The 24,957-nt window shown below is 43.4% G+C and overlaps 1 protein-coding gene across 2 annotated transcripts in view; it reads right to left on the reverse strand.

Annotated features, from left to right (window-relative positions):
• Positions 1-24,957, reverse strand: part of MPZL1 (myelin protein zero like 1) — a 356,406-nt gene that overhangs the window by 121,242 nt on the left and 210,207 nt on the right. For both annotated transcript variants that reach the window (XM_069635931.1, XM_069635932.1), the window contains exon 4: positions 3,013-3,145. In XM_069635931.1, the coding sequence (XP_069492032.1) occupies positions 3,013-3,145 (133 nt within the window). The remainder of the gene's footprint in view (positions 1-3,012; positions 3,146-24,957) is intronic.

The raw sequence follows: 24,957 nt of genomic DNA on the forward strand, positions 1-24,957 counted from the left end.
TAGAATTGACCGACCTGACCAGAACAGACCTGTCCCCGATGAGGGGAAAACACACCTTGAAGGCCAGGACCACTTTCATCCTGGACCATGCGCCTTGAATCGCGTAGCCCTCCAGCTCGAAAGAGGAGTCGGTCACCACCAGGGAAGGCTCTGATCGGGTGAAAGGGGCTCCCACTGGAGAATAGCCATCCACCAGCGAAGATTGGGCAGTAGGAGCAGTGGTATTGGGATCCTGTCCGACTGAGACCCAGTCTCCTGATCCCAAATGGCCGCCAGGTGGAGCTGGAGGCGCCTCATCTTGAGGCGAGCGTGCTATACAGTGAACACGCAGGAGGCCATCAGGCCCAGAATGTGATTGAACCATCATGCCGAGGTGGTGGAATTGGGCAGAAAGTGCCCCACCACCATGCGGCGGGACAGGAGCCTCTCAGGGATAGGGAACACCCGCTGAACGTTGGTGTTCCAATGCACCCCTAAGGAAAATCAGAACTGACTCTCTCGGATTGAGGGGGAACCCCAGCTGATGGATATTTGCCAATCTCCAGCAGGAGTGCACCACCCATTCGGGTGACCACACCCTCACCAGCCAGTCCAGAAACTTCTGATGCGGTTGGTAGCTGGGTTCTTGCTGGCAACACATCCTTGTGGTCCAGGTAATGCATCCAGTCCCCTGAACACAGACTCTGCTATATGCACGGGAGGAAAATGGGCTGGTAGTCATTGCACTCTTCCCCCCCTGCCCCCAAAACAACCAAAAAACCTTACAGAGCGGGGAGGGGGGGGGGGGTTGAGGAGTCCGTGCCCTGGGACACAGGTGACACTCCGGCCGGAAGTCGCAACGCCCTGACTCACGACCTCAGAGTGAGCTACAGTAGGCTGGATACCCTCGGCACCTGTCTCGTTAGCCGTGCTGGATCGTACCAAGGACAGACTCTTGGGAGGTGGCACGCACCAATCCCTTACCCCCCCCCCTGGGGTTGAGGAGGAACTTGATTGCCCTTCCGAGGACAGTCCAGTAGGGCTGTTGAGCCTCAGCTTGGGGGTCGGTAGCCATGGCAGCTGCAGGTTTGTCCCCGGAGCACCCAGAAAAGCCCTTAGAGGACTCGGACCTGCCAGAACCTGAATCTAAGGAACCCTGGGGAAGGAGACGCTGCGCTGTGGAGCCACAGAGGGTCTACCTTGTCTTGACGAGAGGTCTGGAGATTAAGTCCTTAAGGTGGCGTGGAGGAGAAGTGCGGAAGATCACCCTCCACCGCAACAACCGAGAGCGCTGCAAGCCGAACATGCATCCCAGTGGTGGTCGGGCCCCAAACACTCAGGAAAGAGCATGGGGGGGTCTGAGGCCGGAAACGAGAGGTTGCATTATGCACATCTCAAGAATTCTCATGCATCGAAATGTGCCGGGGGAGGCAAGGCACCGAAGGGAGGTTAAATAAGATTGAAAAAACAAAAATGGGAAGCAAGCGGAACGCTAAAAAGAAAAAAAAAAGAAGTCTCTGCACTGGCTGCCAGGTCCGACACCATCCATGCAGAAAAATGGACGAAGGGGAGGTGCCGGAACGTCAGTGGGGTGTGGCCACGCCCCAGCACGCTATACTAGATTTAATGGCGAAGCTCAATGTTTCAATAGCAAAGGTTCTCGTACTGTCCCCATGTTGGGGGACGCCCACAAGTTTGGAGGAAAGGGGACGGTACGTACGAGTAGATAATGGCAAAGCTACCAAGTATGTTGAGACAAGCAATGGGATGCCTCACGGCTAAGGAACAACAAATGTGTACCAATTACGTTGCAACACTGAAGGCTGGAGCAACCCAAACTGCTGTTTTTTGAAACTTTGCTATGCCCCAAATAATCAGTCTGCAAACATGACTTGCTTTACCATTCAACCAAGCGAAACCTATGCCATTGCCCTGTTTTTACTGGGGAAAAAGTTTGAAAATAATCTGAGCTATTTATCTCCTGCCTGTAGGCTAGTTTGTCAAACTTCTTCAAGGAGGTACGTTTTTCTGTCTGAGCCAGCCCATTTGAAATGAACTTTTTATTTTTAGGAATGTGGAGAAAGGAGCATTAGGCTATATTTAGAAGCTACCTGATACATAATGTGTTACATATCATGGACAGTAAATTAATTTGCAGGACGCTACGTACTAACGCCTCATACCCCAGAGTTTTTCCCTGCTTACTTGGTGATGCCCGATTCCCAGGAGTTGCTTCTAGGTCCCGCTCAATAAATCTTTATTTCAATCTCTGCACAGCATCCTTGAATGCTAACATACAATTAAGACAATATCTAACACAATTAGGACACACATATAGCAATCCAAAGGCAGCCAAGCAGTCAAGTAATCACAAAAATAGTTTTTTTTCATTTTATTTTTAGAGTCAAGGCCAATAAAAAAAAGCCAAGACAGTGAATCAAGGAGAGCAAGTAAAAGCCAAGTGGAATAGTATGACCAACATTAAAAGTAGGGCACTTGAGAAGACACGTTTAAAGAAAGAAATGCAGTGTAAACGGAAGAACGCACTGCAACAGGGTGATATGGATTCAATTCAGGACCAGACTATGAAAGCAAAACCACAAGTAATTGAAAAAAGACAAATGAGAAAAGGATGGAGGTGCTTAAACACAGAAAAACAAGAGGAATTTGTAAAGGGGAAATCCACCGCTCATCAAGTACTTCAAAAACACAGTTGGTAGAAAGACATTTTGCCAAATTAAAAACAGCACTAGCAATTCATTAGGTTATGAACTTGGTCATTACAGTGAGAATGGGAGAACCATCTAGTTCAGACACGAACATTCAATTTTCTGAACTCGCACATTTAACTGCAGCAATTGAACCTTACACTCATACTCCCTCGGGCACTGTATGGTGTCCTGCTCAATCCTGATTGATAGATTAAACATGCTGTTACTAGAGACTACTTCACACTACATATTTAGCCATCCTACTACTGGCACTATATAAACATCTGTGAAAGTAAAGGCAATTTGGGAAAATGCAACTTACCCTGAATAGTCCTTTTCAGAATTGACAGTCATACAGACCACAAATACAATGAGGGCCACAAGCAGAAGAAAAGCTGCTACAGAACCAATTGCAATTCCTGCCACCACGCCAGGCGTAAACACAGGTAAATGTTCTGTTGGAAAAATAAAAGCTCAAAGGATTACAATGTGTAGAGAACATGGTACAAAAAGGAAAACAAAAACAAATGTGGTTGCCTACGGAATATTTAAATCTCTGGCAAAAAAAAAGAAAAAAAAACTTAAAAGCATGCCAAATAAAAAATAAACACAAATTCCTATATCAGATGAATGCTAAATATCAAAGCCAATACATTTACATTAACAATTAGTGCACTTAACTTTGTTAATTCCACCTCAAACCAGATTTTATCAGACCTTCTGGGATCAGGGCTTTCAAGTATAATATGAAATTAATTTTAGAAACGTTTTTAAAAATGTCTAGTTTGTGCTTTCAGTGCTATTTCTGGCGAAGACTATTGATAGTGTAAAAATACCTATTAGGATTCCACTCTGTGGGATTCCCATTGCTAAAGCCAAAGGATTTTTGCTTCATAGTGGGATTGTGGTAGAACTGCAAGTGCAACAAATATTTGCGTTTTGAGATAAATAACGTGATAATAAACTCTGGGGACAGACGGAGAGCTTCAACCTTCCAATGTTATAATTAAAACCCAGTCTGGGGGTTGAACTAGGCATTTTGAGCCTTGAAGATGGCGTTAAAGACTGGAACGTTACAAGAGTATGTAATATCCAAAATGCCTAGTGCGGCCTGAGGGTGGGTTTATAAAGCTATTCAAACCCACTTAGCAGTTGATAACATGCAATCTACATATATATAAGGATATAGGATTGGTTAGTACATAAATCTGCCTGGGCGGTCACAGGCAATTGGCTGTATGTACACTCCACACTGCAGAAAGCTCTGGAATGTAGCGTTCTGAATAATCTGCGAGTTCTAATGAAAGGAATACTGTACTCAAAAATGTTATTGTCTCGATCGTTCGGTCATGTGGTTTTAAGCAAACTGATCGATCTTAAAAACATTTCCTATGCACCTTACCTTAGTTTTCCGCACTTTTACACATGCGAAATCAACGAGCGGGGGCGGCCATCTTGTGCTAAACTTATCCGTGGATCGATCGCCCCAAGTTCAAGTGCCCCTGCGGCACTAAAGCATATCACCCGGCCCTGAAGCGGACATCACTATTCCTAGCGATATTCTCCACCTATTTTCAGGACGTTAGTGGGCAGTGTAGCCAAACGCGCCTAGTCATCACCTAAGTCTTAACGTCAGTTGACGCAGAACCCGGACTATCAACACATCCTCTCAGCACAGCGCGTCCCAAATCGGAATAGAAAACACCATTTTTAAAGGAAACATCAATACTCTGCAATTTACAATGTGCTTTTATTTCACAAAAAACTGAGAACATCCAGCGATTTCAATTTACTAACAATTATTGAAAGTCCTTGGGTTATAGTTTCAAAACTTTATCATGAGGCACACGGTGTTCCTTTCTGGAGAAGATGCGCATTCGACGCACCTGCAATCGCAAGGCTTAAGCATCAGCTTGCTAGACCACGGTAAACGATGACAGGTTGCTCCTTGTCGCTGGTACTGTCAAAGGGCATATCGGTCCCGGGCGATCATCCCACATCAGCGTAATGGAAATCCATCCGTTTATGCATATCTGCCACTGTGCTGGATGAAGAAACCATGTGTTGGATCTGGAAGCGATGGCATTTGCAGTACAGCAAAATGTAGCTGTGTAGAATACAAATATTTTAGTAGCCGCTCTTTATTCAAATGTATCCATTTACCCTGTGATTCTGCACCGGGTGAAACCTAATAACGAACACAAACCACAAACAATGGAAACACACAGCTGCGGACATTCAGTGTGAAAAAAAACCATAACAGGTTATCATACCATGTTCTTTCTAGCGAGGGGCGCCCGCTACAGTTTTTAAAAATGTAACGGAACTAGCAACATCAATTTTCGACAAGTGAACCAAGAACCCTTGGAAAATGTTCTGCACCCGGCTCATACAATAATTCAATGTTCATAGCACACACTAATATGCCATCTGACTAAGTGGTTTAGATATCACTAGCCTGCATACAGGTTGTATGCGGGTCGTCGATGAATAATCGTCACAATATGCTCCAACAACCCATAACAATGTATAGTTAAACTTACATAATATTTGGTATTTCCATTCTCTTTTGGCGTAACGCAGAGTGTCCGCTCAGAACAATGGTTTCAATAGAAGGAAAATAAATGTTCCAATGTCCAGTTTTAAAATAGTGAATCTTATAATTTTTTTGCGGGTATCCGACACCTTCTGCCCTTCAAGCCATAGCGAATCCTCCATTTCGTCCAAGGTCGAATAACAATTGAAGATTCTTTTGAGCGTGTATGCCTGGTCGGTTTCGTTTTTGTGAAGTAAAGCCATAAATCTAAAACATACTTTATAAAATGTGCCGGTGTGAACTCCCCACAAGCAACAAACGAAGTGACCTTCACTCCATGGCATGGATGAGCCCGGCCGAACAATGTGGCATTCGAAACATGTTAGAAAAATAAATGATTTGCTTGCTGGCATCCACCAGTTACATGGAAGGTCAGTAAAACAGATAATACAAGCCACTGAAAGTCTGGTGTAACCTAAGATTCCATTTGTGTCTGTCTGAAACAGACTGCGATAGCATACGATATTATATTGTATTTATAACGCACCAATGCACAAGTACTTCAAGGTGCTACAACGCAATGCAGGGGGACCAGAGGGAAGAGACAACGATCTAACTAGTTTTGGGAAGTAGCCAATCCTTTCCCCACCTCTCCCTCGTTCATCACTCTCGAAACTTAACATATGTAATAACCAAGGGGGAGGCGTAGCCAACCCCGGCAACATTCTGTTACACCACACCCCATCTCAAATAACACACACTATAGTTTCAAGCCCAGTATTAGGAAACCATTTTGAAATAGCCCGAATGACATCTTTCTACTAGGCCCGAAAATCCATCTCTGTACAAATGCAGCTCTCCCATCCACAGCAGCTCGCTCAGCCAGCACACACTCTCTCCTCCCAATTGCCACGTCTGCGCGCACCCTGTTCTCATGGAGGAATGTGCTCTGTGGATATCGTGAGACACTGACAAGTCATAAATACAAGTGCCCATTCATCTCCACTGAACTTTCCGTGCACTAACAACTTTCACCCCACAAGGCCTGAGCCCACCAGCTCAGACCCTGCAGTTCCTTTCATGCCGATATCCATCTGACCCTCCCATGCCCTGATCAGTCAAGGACCCACATAACAGCCCTTATCCCATTAAGTAATATATTCTCCAAAAAAGCAACACGTCTACCTTTATCCTGAGGACCCAAGGAGGGCAGATGATCGTGCAAGTCCAGTAGAGGGGGAAAGGGGAAAAGAGCAGGGCAAAATGTTGACAAAGAGGGTACATTTGAAAAGACAATTTAGGCCATCAACGCCAGAGCCATGCACTGCATGTGTGGTGTTAGGCAGAATTGCATGCAGTACCCTCTGGGACCACCACATACAATTAGGACTACAGGTGTAAGAAAAACCAACCTTTGGTATAAGTCTGCACTACACAGTTTGTGGTAGCGAGCTGATCAGCCAGGCTCATCTCAAGAGGGAATGTGAGCAGTGCAAGAATGTTACACAGAGGCCTTACAAACACAGTAGTTCAAGTAGACACTTCCACTCAAGGTTTCTTGGTAAAACACAATTTATTACACAGTCATTTAGAAAACATTCACTAGGAGGCAACTTAATATACACAAACTTCAATACAAAACCAATAAGTGAGTAAATTAGGCTCCCCTGAAATAGGAGCAAAATAGCATTTCAGTTACTTTAAATTGGAGTAAAAGGCAGAAGTTAATAGAATAGAGCACAAATACTTTCTTAAGCAGTGCAAATAGTTCACTAGAGGACTCGATTCAGTTTAATAGGTTTAGGCCAAAGTCTTGGATAGAAAAGAGCAGTTCTTGTAGTAAACGATAAAGTCTTTGCCAAAGTTCTCAGAAGTAGTTTGTACAAAAAAGAATCATATGTTGGTTCACAAGCTGATTAGGCCTACAAGTTGGGAAAGTTCCACGAACTTTCACCGCGAGAGATGCGTTCTCTCAAACGGGTTGGCAGAGTACCTTAATATGAAGCAAAAGATGCAGTTGAATACGTTGGTTCCTGGCAGTTCCTGCAGATGTCACTGTTCCTGAGCCTCAGTCGTGGGGATAAGAGGGAGGACATCGGGGGACTCCTGCACTGCACGGGATCATCAGAAAACGCGGACAAAATGGAGTTACTTCCGTTCGAGTAGCTGTAGTCAAGCACACAAGCTGGTGTCCTTCCCCCTGGTTAATCCTAACCAGCTCGGAGAATGGTATCCAGGTGGTTTACGAGTTGATTGGTCCCACCAACTCAAAAGAAGAAGTCGTCCTTGAAGGGGCTTCTCTGTCGAGGTTAAACCTGGCGATTCGGACCTGCAGTAGGGCTTCACCGGACAAACCAACGGTCCAGGATTTGCAGTAGCTGTCCTCTTCCAGCTCGTCTTTGGTTATTTCGTTCCAGTGGTCGACTCTGCCTTCCAGTCCAAGAGACTCGCCTTTTAAACAGTTTTCTCCCTTTCATTCCAGCCTAGCTGCCACTCACCAGCAGGGTGGCTGTCCTTGCCGGACAGTCAGCCAGCCAATCATGCCAGAGTGCATTTGGGTCTCCTACGAGACTAAGCACAGGGAGTTTCGGCCACCTCCCTCACTTCCTGCCCACCGCAGACACTCAAGACGCCAGAGGCGGTATTCAGTCCTGAAGCCCGCCAAAGGCATAGAAACAAAGGGACTAAACTTGGTTTGGCGCGCAGAGACAAACTCTAGAAGGATCTTTCCAAAAAGAAATGGCAAAAAAAGAAGACCAGGACCCATTTAAACAAAGGGGCTTAAGGCGGCATCTAGAAAAACATGGCTCCCGCGATTGTTAGTTAGCAGTGTTCGCGGTCGGGAAAAAGCATGGTAGTTCGTTGTAAAACCACTGCCACCAGCCATTTCCATAGGAAAGAGTATCATTTGATGCTACACGAGTTTCTAGACATGGGAGGTACTAGGTAACCCCTGCAGCACTCTATAGGAAGAGTGTGTGTGCTGGGTCTCTGAATTTAAAAAAGTCTAGTAAAGTCAATTTAACCTTACATTCTCTGGGAAACAGTAGTTTATCCCAGAGAAGGTATTTAAACCTTTTTGGAAGTCTAAAAAGACATCCCTGTGTCACTGCACTGAAGGTGCTGTGTAAACACATGAAAAGATGCGTATCAATCAAAGAACACAAGTAAAACACACATCAAAATACATGAAAGTGGGGGAAAAAAGCTCACACTCTTTACTGGTAAAGAAATTAAGTCCTCAAAATCCAGCAAAGTTGCTGGGGGTGTCCAAGGGGAAGGAAATGAGCACTTTCATGAGAATTCTCCCCAACATGTGGATGTGGTTTGGGTGTAGCAGAGGGATTTACAGGCACCTAGCAACCACAGACATGTACGTTATAGTTCGAGGACCAGTAATATAAATGAAGGGAAGGCAAAACCTAAATTAATCATAAACCGGATTAAATCTGTATTATTAAACACTTAATACTTTTTGTAGCATTGAAATTCGAGTTTAATAGCATTCAATTGTAGGTGTAAAATGTACAAACATTGGGGAACATATCTCAAAAGTTATATTGAGCACGTTAAGAACACTGATGCAAATCATTTATACCGGGAAGTCAACTGTTCAACAAGTTCAGCTTTAGGTGGACAGGGCTCGTTTGCAATGTTTTGTGGCATTGTATGTGTCCTAGGAACAAAATCAGGATCCTTTCCATGAGTATGCATGGCCAACACAGTCAAAGTGAAACTTTCCCTAAATCGAATTCCATTTCCTGTTATATCGGCTTTGCCACCCATTTTTTGCTTAGTTTTGCAAAGGCCAAGGTGTAACGAGGCATCTCAAGGTTTCCGGCAGCTCTCTATTGTTCTCTATCTAGGTTCTCGTTATGCGTGAATACGGCTAGTAATGTTCTAGCTTGCATACCGTCTAAGCCGAAATGCAACCTTTTGGGCCTGTACTCTAGGCACATATTGTGGAACACCTCCAAATCTCCGGTGTGACAGAATTGAGAGTCCCTTTAGGTTCTTGAAAGTGTTGTCATACACGATCTTCTCAAGAGCTTTGTGTGGAGGTGAACATGGCACCAACCACTTCTTGCGTTGCTGCTCCTCCGATAACTGTCCGTGTGCACATTCGTGAAAATGTTCGTTTTCTGTCCATGAGTGAACGTTGGAACAGTGGTGTATCAATGAGTGCCATTTTTCAAGTAGAATTTCCACACACCCATCACAGGTTTTGGAGCTCTGCGAAAGCTGGTTGCTGAAAGACAGACCACTAATAAAATATTTTCCGGACCCTTTATTTTTTAACCAGCAGCTGTGGTTTTTTATTCACTTATTTGTCACCGTGCCATACATCTAATTGATGACGACTGTTTAGAAACTGCACTAGCATGGCATTGGCTAGTCTGTCAGTGGCTATGAGGTCTATTTGCATTCCCCTCGATTGAAGATGTTTGAGGGATTTGATGAAACCATGTTTTCTCCATGGCCACTGAGGATTTACATTGGGACACCTGCACAATCTCCGAACTCACAATTTTGTTAGTTTCCATACCTTGAAAGTGGTATGTGCAGTACTTTGCTGAAAATCCAGGGCTGTCACACGGTCCGTCGCCAGCAAGCCTGAACCGTTTGCCAAAGGATGTGCTTTCAATTGACATCTGTTCAATTTTCCATGCATGACTAATAGCGGGGAATTAGAATTCCCTATGAAATTTGTAGTACTGTGTTTTAGCAAGGAACCAAACTCCCACAATTTGACAGAAACTGGACATTTTACTGAAAGTCAACCCACTGAAAAGTAAAGCTGCTGAACATAGTAGATTTCCAGCTGGCACTTTGGCCAGCATCGGTTGTGCGGACCACGAAAATGTACGATGGAGGTAGACACAGCTGGCTTGGATTCTCAGGTTAGTGCCTTGTAATACAAGAGACATGCACCAACGGCTGCTCGCATATTTACCCCCTCAATGTATGGACACATTTCAGCATCAGTATAATGTCTACCAGGCAGCTGTCGAACACAATGTATTTTTGCTCCTTTATTAGCCAATCGTCCTGCACGAATGTGGTTTGTGACTCAGCTGTGGTGGACAAATCGGCCGAACTAGCCAAAATGAAGTCTAAATCTTTGGCAAGTTAAATCGGTCAATTGAGTTGAAGCTTCAGTAGGTTAGTTCAGCTTGTGTTCTTTGCACACGAATTGGAGAAACCGTCAAATTCAAATGTGTATTGGGTGGACCTTTTAGTGCAGGTGTAGATTGTGTCAAGTGGTCTACGAGGAATTCCAATGCATCTTCATTATATTCAGTTTCATCTTGTCGAGCTCTCACATTGTTGCAATGGTCCAAGAACACTTTGCTGGCTTTGCCGGTCACATTCAATTCAGTTTCAGGCCATTGGGCATAAGCATCATGAATCTGCTTATTGACTGGACCACACTGTACCTCAAATAGTAGTTGCTCCATGATGAAATCTGTTTGGCAAGCAACATCTTTGGTTTAATTTGTTGTCTGTGTCTTTATACTTCTTTTCCTTCTGGGCCTCTAGGAGATGTGTTGTAAAAATATTTTCCAATGTATAGCACACATACAGCAGATAGCACTTTAAATATAAAAACATGTTATAAAGAAAACACCAGCCCAAAACACTTTGAGAGAACAAAATTGTTAGTTACCCTTGTTTTCTTGATTTTCTGTGAAACCGTGGTCTTCTCTGTAACGGCCGCACCAGCAACCTGATCCACCACCTCTGATCCATGTGCCTCCACTTCTAATTCAATCGTATTGGAAATTAAAATCTTTCATCGCACAGTGCTTGCACACATACCCTTGCAAACAGTGTACGTCATTTAGTCAAAATATACATTTCAAATTTCAACCGATTGATGGCAAGTGTACTTGATCAGAGAACACTGTGCAAAACATACTGATTGTAATGTTGCCCTCAAACATTTTGCAATGTATTCTGCATTAGGGAGGAAGTGTAACATTAGAACTTAATTCAGAAAAGTTTGAAACACAGCACGTTTATAAGAATGTCACTGTCTAATAGTATCCAATGTAGGATTTACTATCTCATTCAAGGGAACTTTAAGTATGCGTACCTTATACTCTGAGCAAGCCGCAAAGGACGATGTAATTGTAGTCGAAGTAACAGCATAACCCTTTAACACAGTACTTGTTTTAGTTCGGATGAAAACAGGGAAACGGAACAGAGACAATGTGATGCAGACAACGGAACATATAAAGAGAATCCCATAAATGACACCTAGTGTAAACAACCGACAGGATTCATAAACAGTTTCATATTTGAAATTCCAAGCATAATACCTTCTCGTAATTGAAAAATGAAATAAAATTACCTGATAGGCACTTGAAGTTGTTTTTAACTCTTGAAAATAAATGGATGCAGAATCTTGCTCCTTCATTTTCAGTGCATTGCCATGAAGTGGTAAAAGGGGAAATTAGATTTATATTAGATGTGGGAAGATCAAACTGTCGAGAATATGAACTTCTGCAAGTCTATAGGGCTCACCATTGGTATACTGGACGTGTCAGTGGTTTCGTCACTTGAAAGGCTCTGTTCTTCCTTCAATATGCTTTCCTAAAAAAATGTACATATCAAACAACCGATCACGAAACACTATGCTTCTTGTGAAGGGCACTATGGCATTGTTTTCCATGGTCATAATTACTTCATTTGAGGCTCCATAAACCAGGGACGGATGCATAGTAAAATGTGGCATAGTTAAAATGTAATACAATCTGGTAAATATGCAAACTTTAATAATACACATTTACACCGAAAGCACTAATCCGTTCATGGAGTTACCTGTTCAGTACCCCACAACCCACAGCTAATTCATCATCCAGGACTCACCTGAGGAAATGTGTGCATCAATAGAGTTGGGATTGCATTTGGAAGCAATTTATGAAATATTCTGGGTCAACGCTTTTTTTGTGTACTTCCTATTGGTCGTACATATCCTGTGTAAAGTGCAGGCTTCAGAATCGATTGGCCCTTAAGTCTCCCCAGACAGCCTGGGCTCTACTTTCATTCTCGTCCATCGCAAAACCACAAAATCGAACCCATCTTCTTATTCAATCAATATCCTTCGGGAATGTATGCAGGATTGTGCCCTGACTTGACATGGCTCCTAAAACGGCAACCCAAAACCATACAAGCAGGCATTCTAGAAAAATCTATTAAGATCTGCATATAAAAAGTATAAATAATTACATAAAATGTGTACTGTATGCATGAGATTGATGGAATTATCACGGTTTTCTATGCAATGTTTGTTTTGCCCAAAGAAGCAAAACCTGTGTAGCGTAGTCGAATATACACTGGGATAACTTTCATACAGAATTGATTGATATAACGCAACTCATAACGTGCTACTCGTCCATTGAATGCACTTTCATGCATCAAAAGGAAACCTGCTTATAGACATGGTCTGAGAAAAAGGCAATTCTATTACATCGGACTGATGAAATGTGCTATATATCGAGATCAGAACAACTTGAAACATTAGCCAATGGTAATGTCTTTACGATGGATGAACATTAGACTACTGGGTACATTAGGTTGAAAAAGATAGACATTTTCAGATCAGAAAGAGATGAATATAGTGAAGTTAATAGGTGACCTGCCCTTACCTTGACAAACTAGATTCAACAAGCAGGGGTACTAGTAGCAGGAGAACAGGTAGCATGATCAAGAGTTGACTTCCAGTGCTCAGATGTTCTCCGGATAAATATCAAGGGGTTTATAAAGGATTAGAAAAGTGGGTGTGTAAGTGAAGGTGTGACATGTTTCTGGTGGGGTCTGCTTCAGGGGAGCCTGGAGACACTGGTTCTGGGGAGGCCATGTGAGCAATGGCCCATGTGCGGAAGATACCTTTCAAGTGTACATATTGTTTGGAATCCTTGGCCGTTCCCACCCTGCCAGCACCCTTGGGAGTGCACGGCCGCAGGTGTGAACCGCCATTGACAGTGGAGGGGGGGATGGATGGACAAGAGGCATGCAGAAAAGGGCCAGAAGACTGCTCAAGGGAGACACACTTATGTGGATTGCAGGGGCGCGGTCTTTTTCAGGGGAGCCAAGAGACACTGGGTCGGTGGAGGCCATGTGAACAATGGCCCCTGTGCAGAAGATCCCTTTGAAGTGCACATGGTGTTTGGCACCTTGCCCGTTTAGAATGGTGGGGGGAATGGATTGTTGCAGAGGAGGTGAGCGTAAAAGGGCACCAACCATTCTTTCATGTCCCTCAGACAAGTGAGTGTGTCCTTGATTCAATGAAAAATTGAAACTATTCATAATAGCTCTTTTGTATTTTATTTTGTTGCTGATGTTGATGGCACAAATATACTACACATTGTATACTTTGGGTTGCAGCACAGTGTGGGAAAATCCCCTGTACTGCCCGCTGTTACTCGGAAATTTGGTGCAAATGGCTCCAACGACACAGGCAGGTATTACTCGAACACGGAATCCAAGCCTCCCATAAAGCCACAATGTAAATGAAGGGTAGGCCACCAGCCCGTACCACCTGTGGAAGAGAAACACACTGTATTTAAATGAACCTGATAAGTGTACAAACCTTACTTGAAAATGCACCCTGTATCCTATGGCATAGTTGCCCGTACAAATGTTACTTCATGGATCAATCAACTTGGGCTTTGAAGTGTAAAAACATTACAAAAGTGTACACCCATGAAATCCATACAATTTGGGGCACAGAGAAATATTGTTTTAGTTGTACGTGAAAGACATAAGATGAACACTCTGATTTCCCCTAAAGCGTGAGAAATGTATTCAATTGGCAGACTACATTCATTTGACAGAGATAAATCCAAGTTACGACAATATAGGAGACAAACAAGAAATGTTAGTGGCCTCAGTGGTCAAAATGACATCACATCTAGAGTACACTTACTCGTTACTTGGATTGCGAGGGCAAACTGTTGCAAAGTTTGAGAAAAAGCACCATCATAATCCTCAACACGGACCTTGTGAGGCAGGCTGCCATGAAGTCATTCAGCTCGGTAACGCATAGCGGTGGTGCGTCTTCTTCCGACATGTAAGCCAGGCATCCAGAGTATTCTCCGCAGCAGTAGTTCTCCTCGGTTGGCATGACCTTGCACCGATTGCAGGTACACCAGGTGAAAACGTATTCCATGCAACTAGGCTCTGGCTCAGGATTCATTGATTCCTCTTCCCAACTGTCGTCCGATGCCCCATCGTTTCTGCATCTTCTCAAAGTAATTCCGCCTCGGAATACTAAGGCTCGTACTGGTAGGGCTGTATGGTTTCCATTATACAACAACATTGAAATAAATAGGAATGCTAGCATAAGTATCTGTTCGCAGGGGCTCCGTGCAACGAAGATAGCTGAACAGAAGAAACGAGTCACAGGCTATACAAAAAATAAACAGTGAAACTATTGAAAAAGTAACTGATGTTGTCTGAGAAACGGTCTGTTTATACTTATTGAGGAAAGAGTCGTCCTGTCATTTCCATGGAGACACATCATTAGCTGGCGCACAGAGAAGGTTGACACGAGACGTGCATTTGCGTTGTGAAATGGGCTGTACGCGCCTAGTGATGTCAGCTTCAGGGGCGGGTGATATGATTTAGTGTCACAGGGGCACTTGAACTTAGGGCGATCGATCCACGGATAAGATTAGCACAAGATTGATATTGATTTTTATTTCTATCGTGCTCATACACAAGTGTTTCAGAGCGTGACAAGGCAAGGGAGGGGAACAGGGGAGAACAAAACAGCGATCTTACTAGGCCCAGTGACATTGAGAACGCGCAAGTACATGGGAGAGGGGGAGGGGAAAAGGGCATGGAAGGGGGAGAAGTGGAAAGTGCGAAGCAGAGGAGAAACATAAATAACAAATAATAAAGGCAACAAACAGTGGTAGTGCAGCCAGCAATTTGCAAGTGCTAGGTTTAAGACAGCAGACAGGGTAGGTCTGATAAGTGCAGGAAGCAAAAGGGCGGGGGGGGCTGTGTGGGTACATATACAGACCCCAGTGCAGTGAAAGGGGTGGCCCCGGAGGCAGTGCGGGAGGGTGGCAGGGTGAGCAGGTACCTGGGCACGGAGGACAGAGTGGCCAGGTGCACAGTGCCAAGAGAACAGATCAGCAGGGGAGAGGGGGAGCGAAGGCCGAAGAAAAGAGGAAGGTCTTGAGGTGCTTCCGGAACCGGAGATGGTTCTTAAGTTTTAGAGTGGCACGGGGGGCGGTCCCAGAGGGAGGCCCCAGCCGAAGACAGATCTACCCCCAGCTCGTTTCTTTGAAAAACAACTGACCCTGAGGGAGTTGGAGGTAGAGGAGCTAAGAGCTCGAGAGGGAAGGTATTTACAGAGGGATAGCTGAAGGTATTTTGGATCCAGACCCCAGAAAGCCTTGTGGACAGTGCAGGGGGTTTTGATTTTAATCCTTGCATCCACTGGGAGCCAATGGAGAGATTTCAGAGCTGGAGAGATACGATCTCAGGGCTTGAGGCCAAGGACAAGTCTTGCAGTCCTGTTCTGGATTAGTTGCAGAGGGTGGAGAGTAGAGGCATGTAGATTTAGAATGAGGCTGTTACAATAGTGCAAGCTAGAGAGAACCAGAGCTTGGGATACCATGATCTTCTGGGGGAAGGAGAGGAAAGGCAGAGTACCTCTGAGGAGGTGCAGTAGGATATTTGACTTTTTAGAGACCTCAGATGTGTGCAGAGAAGGAAAGGGTGGAGTCAAAGATGACCCCGAGGTTCTTAGCCTCGCAGGTGGGGGTAGGAGGAGGGCCAAGGGAGGCCGGCTAGAGATTGAGGGGAAAGGAGATGGCCGTGCCCGCTTGTTGATTTCGTATGTGTAAAAGTGTGTTAAACTAAGGTAAGGTGCATAGGAGATGTTTTTACGACTGATCACAATTTGCTTAAAACCACATGCCCGAACGATTGGGACAAAGCTTTTGAGCGCACCATTCCTTTAAGCAATAAGAATGCCTTTTATAGAATCAGGCCAAAGGCTGTACTGGGAGTTAGGAGGCCAGAGGACTGAGTAAAAACCAACTGTGCAGCAAGGTAGTTCTACAAGGTATATGGGCCCATAACTCCCGGTACAGCCCAAAGGTGAAGTATACAAAGCTTTTATAGCCTGCGTCACTCTTTAAAATATATGGTGTATATAAAAGTATCTAGAGGTTGGCAGTACAAAAATCCGCATGGGTGCTTGCAGGGAATTTTCTGTGAGTACTCTGCCCTGCTGGTAGCCTTAGAATGTACCATTGAAAATATGTCTATACCAGTTCTTATAGCCTTTAGATTGTCCAATAATAATGCTCTCCGTATTCTGAGGGCTCTAACTTTTATTCTTGTATAGTACTTCATGCATGCTTTTTCATACTTCTAATAGCTGTAATAAGAGGTATTACACAATGTAAAGGTACTCAATTTATTCAACTGGGAGTATGGAGTGGAGTCGGTCAAGCAATGGGATTCAAACCTACGCAGTGCAGACTAACCTTAAATGAGAGGTGAGCACTAAACACATGGCCCCATCACACTGGTGTACACAACCATAACATGCACTGCTAATCCTTCTCCAGCATCGAATAGCCAAACTAGATGGGAATTTTCAGAGATGCCCCACTTGTAGAAGAAGATTGGCTGCAAGGATTACCATTATGCCTCATTCTTTATTATAATCTTCGCTCCATGTGTGCAGCACACTAATTTGCTGTAATTAAAGGTCCTTTGATTACAAGACAGTTTGTCTGGCCATATGCCAATCTGGATGTTGTGCCAACAGAGGAGATCTTCTGATACTAAATACATCCAGCAAGGTGTCCTTCCCCACACTCGCATACTTACACATAGTAGCAAGGTATCCTTTACCACGTCGGTCTGCTCTAATTTGTGCTCCAGGGAATAATTTTTGTAAAAGACTTTACAAGCTTCCATTTCAATGTCTAACAACATTTTACACTGAGAGTCACTATCTGCAGTGGCATATTTTCGAGTAGTAGGAGTGAAAGTCACCTAGAGCAGAACATACAATTGATGCAGTACCCCATTACCTCCAGTTTCCAAGTATGCAAAATCTACTAAGCAGAATCAAGGCAACATGAAGATAGATTTCAGAAGCTCAAACAGACTAAACAATTGTGATTTAAAAAAAAATAAACGGTACAGCTGCTCCATGGAACGGATGATAAAGGAATAAACCACAATCAACAATTTTGGCAACCAAAGCTTGCATCAGTCCTTAGAGAAAAGAAGTGGATCCAATGCAAGGAGGAACCCTCTAAAGGAATTAGACAATTGCCCCCCCCTTTTTTTACAAGGAGCACCACAAGCTGGTCTATGGACATTTGCCCAACTAAACTGGTCCCACAAGCAACACTCAAAGATTCTTGGGGTTTCCCTCCAATCACAGGCCACTATCTGCGTAAATTAACGCAAAATAATCAAATCTACTTGTGACTACTTAACCTTGGACACAGCCTTTATGAATTGGAATAGTGGGATAGTGGTTTACATTCCGATGTGTCCGTACAATTAGAAGAAGTATGTGGGGACGACAATGCGCATTATTAAAAAAAATAAAACTGACAGAACAGCCTCTGGTTGGATACAGAATAAAAACCTTGCTGGTCCTTTAATCGGTTCCTACATTGACATGCAACAAAATGAAAGTTAGCAGTTTTGGCCGGTTTGGCCAGTGTATTCTGTCGAACATACAGAACGAAACTACGGCATTTAGAACATCCGATTTATATCCCTAAAATCCAACCATTTGTACTTACGTTGTTTCTTCAGAAATCGGTCTACTTCTGAGAAATCTGTATTCCCCACCCCCCTTTTTTTAAAAACGTCATCTATGAATAGTTTGCAAAGTATTATGGACCGTTTTTCCCACGTCAATATCTCATCTCATGCAATGATGTTGTCCAGATCTACTGTATATCGTTTTCCTCCGATGAACCAAAGATTTGGGTATTTGATAGGAACCGGTTTTTCCACATAATAACAAGATAATGGTGCCTTTAAATATAGCACAGAGGACTTCATTTCAAGATAAAAATGCCATTTTAGCAAGTGTCATTGTACAGCTGCATGTTCACTCGAATATGTCCTACCCAAGATTTTACTTGATAATGAAAATGAAAGGACTTTAGCGGCCCTCTTCACTACAGATGTCAGCGAAAACAGGGATCCTTTTATTTACTCTGGCCATCGTGTACATAGCTTCTGAGAAAGACACCATACATTTGCAGGATATGGGGGATCACTCCTGGTTTTGGCAAACTTTTCAACATACAAGTAAGGCAGCAATACTTCTGAAAGTATTATAATTTCCTTTCAGTGAGGCTGGTGCACCTATGTGCTACTACCAAAATGCACATCTGCTTTGAAGTTTAATTCTCCCCATTTGCATGAGCCTCTTTACCCTCCACCACCCCTGCTATTCGGAGCCAATATACCAACATTGTTAATCAGACCTACAGCTCCATTGGAGCCTTCCATGTTTCACTGGCTCCTACACTGGTTTCGCTGTGTATTCCATTTAGATACAGACTCCTCCCACTTGTTCCTTTATCTTCGGTCCACCCCGCCTTTAAGGGAGTTGTAGAGGCCATAGAAAGAACATTTCATGTTTTGACTAATTACCTACTAATCGGGTAAACAGAGGTACAAATGTCCAGTTGCAAGCTACTAGCCAACCATAAAAAGTTACCGAACACTTCAATTCTATACATACACGCAGCACAAAATGGTTTACTCCTGAAGAGTCATTTATCACTAGCCAATGGATAGTGTAGAGTGCAAATTTCGAGCCCTGATGCAAGAGCAATATACTTAAGCTGCACCTTCCAATGTATGATTGCCAGTAGCAGAATTTCCCCCTAACATATTACTTTTCCAACTGAAATAGTTTCCATAAATTCTCCATCCAGACAAACTCCTACCATCAGCCCTAAAGAAGGTCCAATACTAATAAGGGAAGTGAACCGTGAGGGTCCAACACAAACATTTATACAATTTATAGAACATGTATTTTTGGTTTATTTTGTTGGGAGAATAATTTGCTCTAGAGCAAGTCTCCAAATTGTCTTTTCTTCTCATGGGAAAATGTGTTGCATTTATATACATGTTGATTTTTTTTTAAACAGTTTCTTCATTTTTAGTTATATGTTTTCAAATAGTATAATGATGGATGACCATTATGATACTTCCTACTATGTAAAAGCTGTAGTTGAGATTCAAGAAGACAAAGGATATAGGTTTTAAACAAACTGGCATTTCCTCTGAAAAGCACTCGTGACTATCGGATTACAGGGAGGTGTCAGGCTTAATGTTAAAGATCAGAACCTTTAAGCAAGAAACCGGCAGTAGTTTGACTGGTTTTGTCAGTTTGCAGCAAGCCACAAATCTATCACAGGGCAACCACTTAGCTGTGGCAACTCCAGCAATGGTAAGTATTCCCAGACACTGCAGGAAGAAGTTAATTATTTGTTGCTGTAGAGGACTGGAACCCATCCATCCCAAGGTCGGGTTTTGGGATGGTACAATGGAGGTGCAGCGCTGCCAGCAGGTAAACAGAATTACCTTTTCAGGTACCAATGATCTTTTAACACAGCCAGTATCAAGCTTGTAATCCAATTGTGTAGTAACCAGAAACTGGTCGCCCAGTTTGGTTGCTCATGCGCTTGTTTTGTAAGGTGCTTTCCTCTGTGTCATGATGTCTGCACAGGGCCAAACATTGCCAGCTCTTGGTAGAGTGAGCAGAGTGAAGGACTCATTTGTTCCCACCGAGTTAAGGGAACAAGGACAGTTGAGGGTCCTTGCCTGGTCCAGATGCTTCTGTACCCACAATACAAATCTTCACATCATGGCTGTTCTTGGGTGGGCTGCAAATCTGAGAACTTCTACACACTTCTTTGGTTAAGACTTTTTAGTTCCCTTGGTAATTCATCTAAGCACTGAACAAAGTAATAATTCAGGTCCTCACTTCATGGGAGGTTTGGAGCCGTGAAGGAAACTCATTAGCCCATCTTAGAGATGCCTACCTTTAAACATCATTGGTGAAACACCATCTTCAAACCTCTGGGTTTGTCCCATAGTTTTTGTTTCTTATTTGTATTCACAGTGAAAGCCCCAGACGACATTTCATACTTTTCTGACCTGGGCGATTGAGCTCACCCAACAGGGCTTGGTCAGGAAAAGACCAGAAGACTACAATCGGTGTATACCATTACGTCCATGCAAGTTTGCTTTACTTGCCTGTCTGAAATTCAGGTGAGGAAAGCCCTCTGCATGCTTTCAGGAATTCAGCCACACACAGAAAAATGAAGTGCTTGACTGTAGTACACCATATTCTATTTTAAAAGGGCACTTTGTAAAGCTACCCCAGAGTATGGCCCGTTTCAGTAATCTAGCAAGGTCTGTCACAGCCAGTTAGGTGAGTTCACACCAGACAAAATAGCATACCTTGTGAACTTCAGCCCTGAGGAAGGCAGTCTTGCTAAGGGCCACATCAATTTTATACACCTCTAATGAGGCCTCAGATTAGAAATCAGCAAAACGAGGAGTAACTAGTCAAAAAATACAAGGGCCTCTTGCAAGAGTCAAAGTTTATGAATCGAAACTTCACAACCATCAACTTGGTCAAATTCAAAGCTTAAGCAGGGAGGCAAAGGAGGAAGGGGAAAGTGTTTCAATGCTTCTAGAAAGCAGGAATAAGGCATTTAAAGTAAGCAGGTGGTGGAAAAGAAATGCAACAAAAACGGCATGTTCACTTCCTTATCAAAAGATTATGCGAAAACCCAGTAAAAACACCACTTTCTTAATCTGATACACTTTATAAACCTAAATGGCTGTAGATTTAAGGACAGGTGTTATAGTGCCCTAAGCATGGGATACAGTTAGTCTTGGAATGGCTACATTTCTGTATTGAGGTGACAAACCTGAAAAGACCAGACATGTTTCTCTTGTTCAAATCTTTTTATTTTTTTTAGTAAAACAATGAGCAACATTTCAACCAAATACTTATAAATACAGATCAGAGTAACAGTTTACACAAAATAATAAATAGAAAGATTGATAAGCACAACTAGTGCAATAAAGAGTGTGCTTGGAGATAGAGAGTACGATCCTTCGTTACAATCATCCTCTGGAAAAAAGAAAAGAAAAAAAAATAAACACAAAACAAGACTAAATTAGTGTGGACTGAAAAGCCAAGAAAAATGTAAATGAATGAATCGGGGCTAGAAAACAGAATGAAGTACTGACCACATAGCGTGTACCACAACATGCACTGTATAATGGTCTAGACTCATAACTTGTTACACAACTTTGTGGAGGTTTGGGAAAGGCTTGGTGTTAATGTGCAATTGTCAGGTTCTCACTAGAGAAAGATTGCCAATAGCAGCCACATACTGCAACGGCTTGGTATGGAAGGTGGATGAAGAGCTAGTGTGGATGTTGTAGCATCACAGACCATAGCAGATTGTGCAACAACATTTCATTTCTCTGCATCTTTCCAACTGAATGTTCCTCTCTTATTGGCCAGAAAAAGCATTAGGTTAAGGAGCATTTTTTCATCCCTTACTTATGTATGGGATGTTTTCGAAACCTAAAATTATACAGCTTCAAAGCGAGTAAGTGGGTTACACATTGATTAGGACATGCTTACATTAAATGAAGTTGGGGTACTGGCGGTAGATTTGCAGTGCAGGCATTTTTGTCCGGTAGGTTCTTTTTGTAGTGTTTGACTGGGGTACAACCTTGTTTTTTTCTGCTACATAAACTGACAGTGATGCAGTGCTTTAGGACAACCTCTTCCATATTGTATAGCACTGAAAATGAAACTGACTCCTGTAGACAACTCCTAGGTTTTCTGCAGGTAACCCTGCTACATGATATCTCCCTCTCTCATATATATATATATATATATATATATATATATATATATATATATATATATATATATATATATATATCCACACACACACTCTAAAGGGAGCCCCCTGTAGTTATAGGGAAACCAAGATCCACTGATAAGAAGCAAACTAAAACAATAGCACATAAAACAGAGGCATGACATGCAAAAAACAAAAGATGCCTCAACTGTCCACATAGACATTTTGGATACAATCAAGATGCCACACAATGTGACAGGACTACACAATAATTACATGTCAATCAACAACATTGTATACTTTACTATATAAATGTTCAAACTGGGTGGGCCCACTGTAGGGAAACTGGTCTACAGCTACATAAGCGCACAAACCTCCACTGTCCGAGTATCAAGCGAAGCACAAGGGACAAAACAGTTGGTAAGCATTTTTCAGAATCAATTCATGCCCTGTGATCTAAAATTGCTGTACTGTGGGGTTGTTGCAGGCCAGTAAGATCTATGAATGCAAATTCATGCACATTTCCAATACACATAGAGAGCTTAAATGTACATCACTGTTTTATGAGGCACTTTCCCAACTAATAGACTTACCACCAATAGAGATTGCGGGATCACAACTTTCAGGCCGATGTCCTCAATTTTTCCAAAGCCCCTCACTGGCATCGGTCTGATGGCTTCAGCCCCGCCAGCCTAAGGCAATGGATGAGGGCCAGGCTCACTTCGGCCCAGCCCTATCTGCCCTCAAAAAGCCCTAACTCCACAAGCTTCCTACAAGCCTGAGGCCACCTGTGTCATCTCAGACCACACACTTGCCTCATGACTGATGAAACACAATCCAGATATGGTATTAGACACAAAGGCCTAACATGAGTGGGTGTGCCACCTCCCTAAAGGCCTTTCAGGAGGCACACGCATGATATGTGGATGATTGTGCCACAAATGAGTTTGCAAAGGGACTACCCTGACCTGACAAGATCTTCAACAGGACTGCCCTGCCATGACGGATACCGTTTCATCCCCTCCTGCCTTTCTGGGAGGGTGGGCTGTGCATTTTCTTTTCTCCCTTCTCTTTAGTTCCAATGATCCCTTCCCCACCTAACAATTACTATTCAAACCCTTAACACAGTCTTGTTCTTGGGTGGGGAGTTTATCATATAGAAGAACTAGTTACTCTTACCTTGTAACGTTCTTTCGATGGGATGTTCCTCCGACGTATTCCTTATCTTAGATAGAAATCCTTCAGCTTTGCTGGCCTCGGAAAATTTTTTCGCCAGAGGGCGCTGCGCGTCGATGATCGCCGAGTCGATGACCCTCGACGGCCTCCGTGCCGACGTCGACGTCATCCTGCCTATAAAGGCCGCGCGCAGCGTCCGTTGCTCAGTTCCGTTTTGTAGTCCCCAGTAATGTTTTTGGATTAGACTAATCACCTTGAAGGAGCATAGGCTGCAAACCCACAGGAAGTCATACTGCGGGGATGGATGGGAGGGTCGATAAGGAATACGTCGGAGGAACATCCCATCGAAAGAACGTTACAAGGTAAGAGTAACTAGTTCTTCGAAGGGATTGTGTCCTCCGACGTATTCCTTATCTTAGATAGACTCCCATAGCAGTGGTATTGTGACTGGAGGCGGGAGTAATAAAAGTTATGTTACCCTTCCAGAATGGACAGAGTGTAACACAGCCTTGCCGAATCTAGTTTCTTGACTAGAGGAGGAATCCAGGCTATAGAATTTGGTAAATGTATGTGCGGACGACCATGTGGCAGCCGCACATATATCTCGAATTGGCACCCCTCTTTGAAGGGCTGAGGATGTTGCGATACCCCTGGTAGAATGAGCCCTTAGATTTTGAGGAGGCTCCTTTCCTGCCAATTTGTAGCACTCCAGAATGGCTAAAATAATCCATCTGGAGATGGTTTGTTTTGTTATTGGAAGGCCCAACTTATGTCCTGCATAACCTACAAAGAGTTGGTCTGCTTGTCTGATCTTAGCCAATCTGCTGATATAGAAGCTCAAGGCTCGCTTAGGGTCCAGCCTGTGCAGTCTCTCTTCCTCCTTCCCCGGATGAGGAGGAGGGTAGAAAGAAGGTAATATAATCTTCTGAGTGATGTGAAACTCCGAGACTACCTTCGGGAGGAAGTTAGGCTTCACCTGAAGAACAACTTTGTCCTTGTAAAAGATTGTATGTGGAGGTTTACATGATAAGGCTTGCAACTCGCTAACCCTTCTAGCAGATGTCAATGCTATTAGCAAAACAGTTTTGAGGGTGAGAAGCTTCAATGAACAAGAGTGTAGTGGTTCAAAAGGGGCACCCTTTAGGAAGTTTAAAATTAGGTTTAAATCCCATAAGGGAACTTGAAAAGGTTTCGGGGGATAAACATTAGTTAATCCTTTTAGGTATTGTATTACCAATGGAATTTTGAAGTATGAAGGCTCCTCTGCAGTGCGCTTAAAGATTGATAGCGCTGCGAGATAGCCCTTAATTGTGCCAACCTGTAGGCCTGAATTAGCCAGGTAAAGTAAGAATGACAACACCATAGGTGTACCACAAGAAAAGGGTTCAATATTCTTTTCTCTGCACCAGCTGCAAAATTTGTTCCAACGGCAGCGGTATAGAGTTTTAGTTGCCGGCCTTCTGGCCGAAAGCAACACCTCCATAACATCATCCGGAAGGTCCCAATCCTTGTACCTCAACCTTTCAGACACCAAGCGTGAAGGTTGAGGGTCTTGATGGCTGGATGGAGAACCTGACCTTCCTTCTGCGAGAGAAGATCCTCTCTGTATGGCAGTCGAATTGGAGGGCAGATGGACATGTCT

This window comes from Ambystoma mexicanum, chromosome 7p, assembly GCF_040938575.1.
Source record: "Ambystoma mexicanum isolate Mex_15411 chromosome 7p, UKY_AmexF1_1, whole genome shotgun sequence".
Lineage (NCBI taxonomy): Eukaryota > Metazoa > Chordata > Amphibia > Caudata > Ambystomatidae > Ambystoma > Ambystoma mexicanum.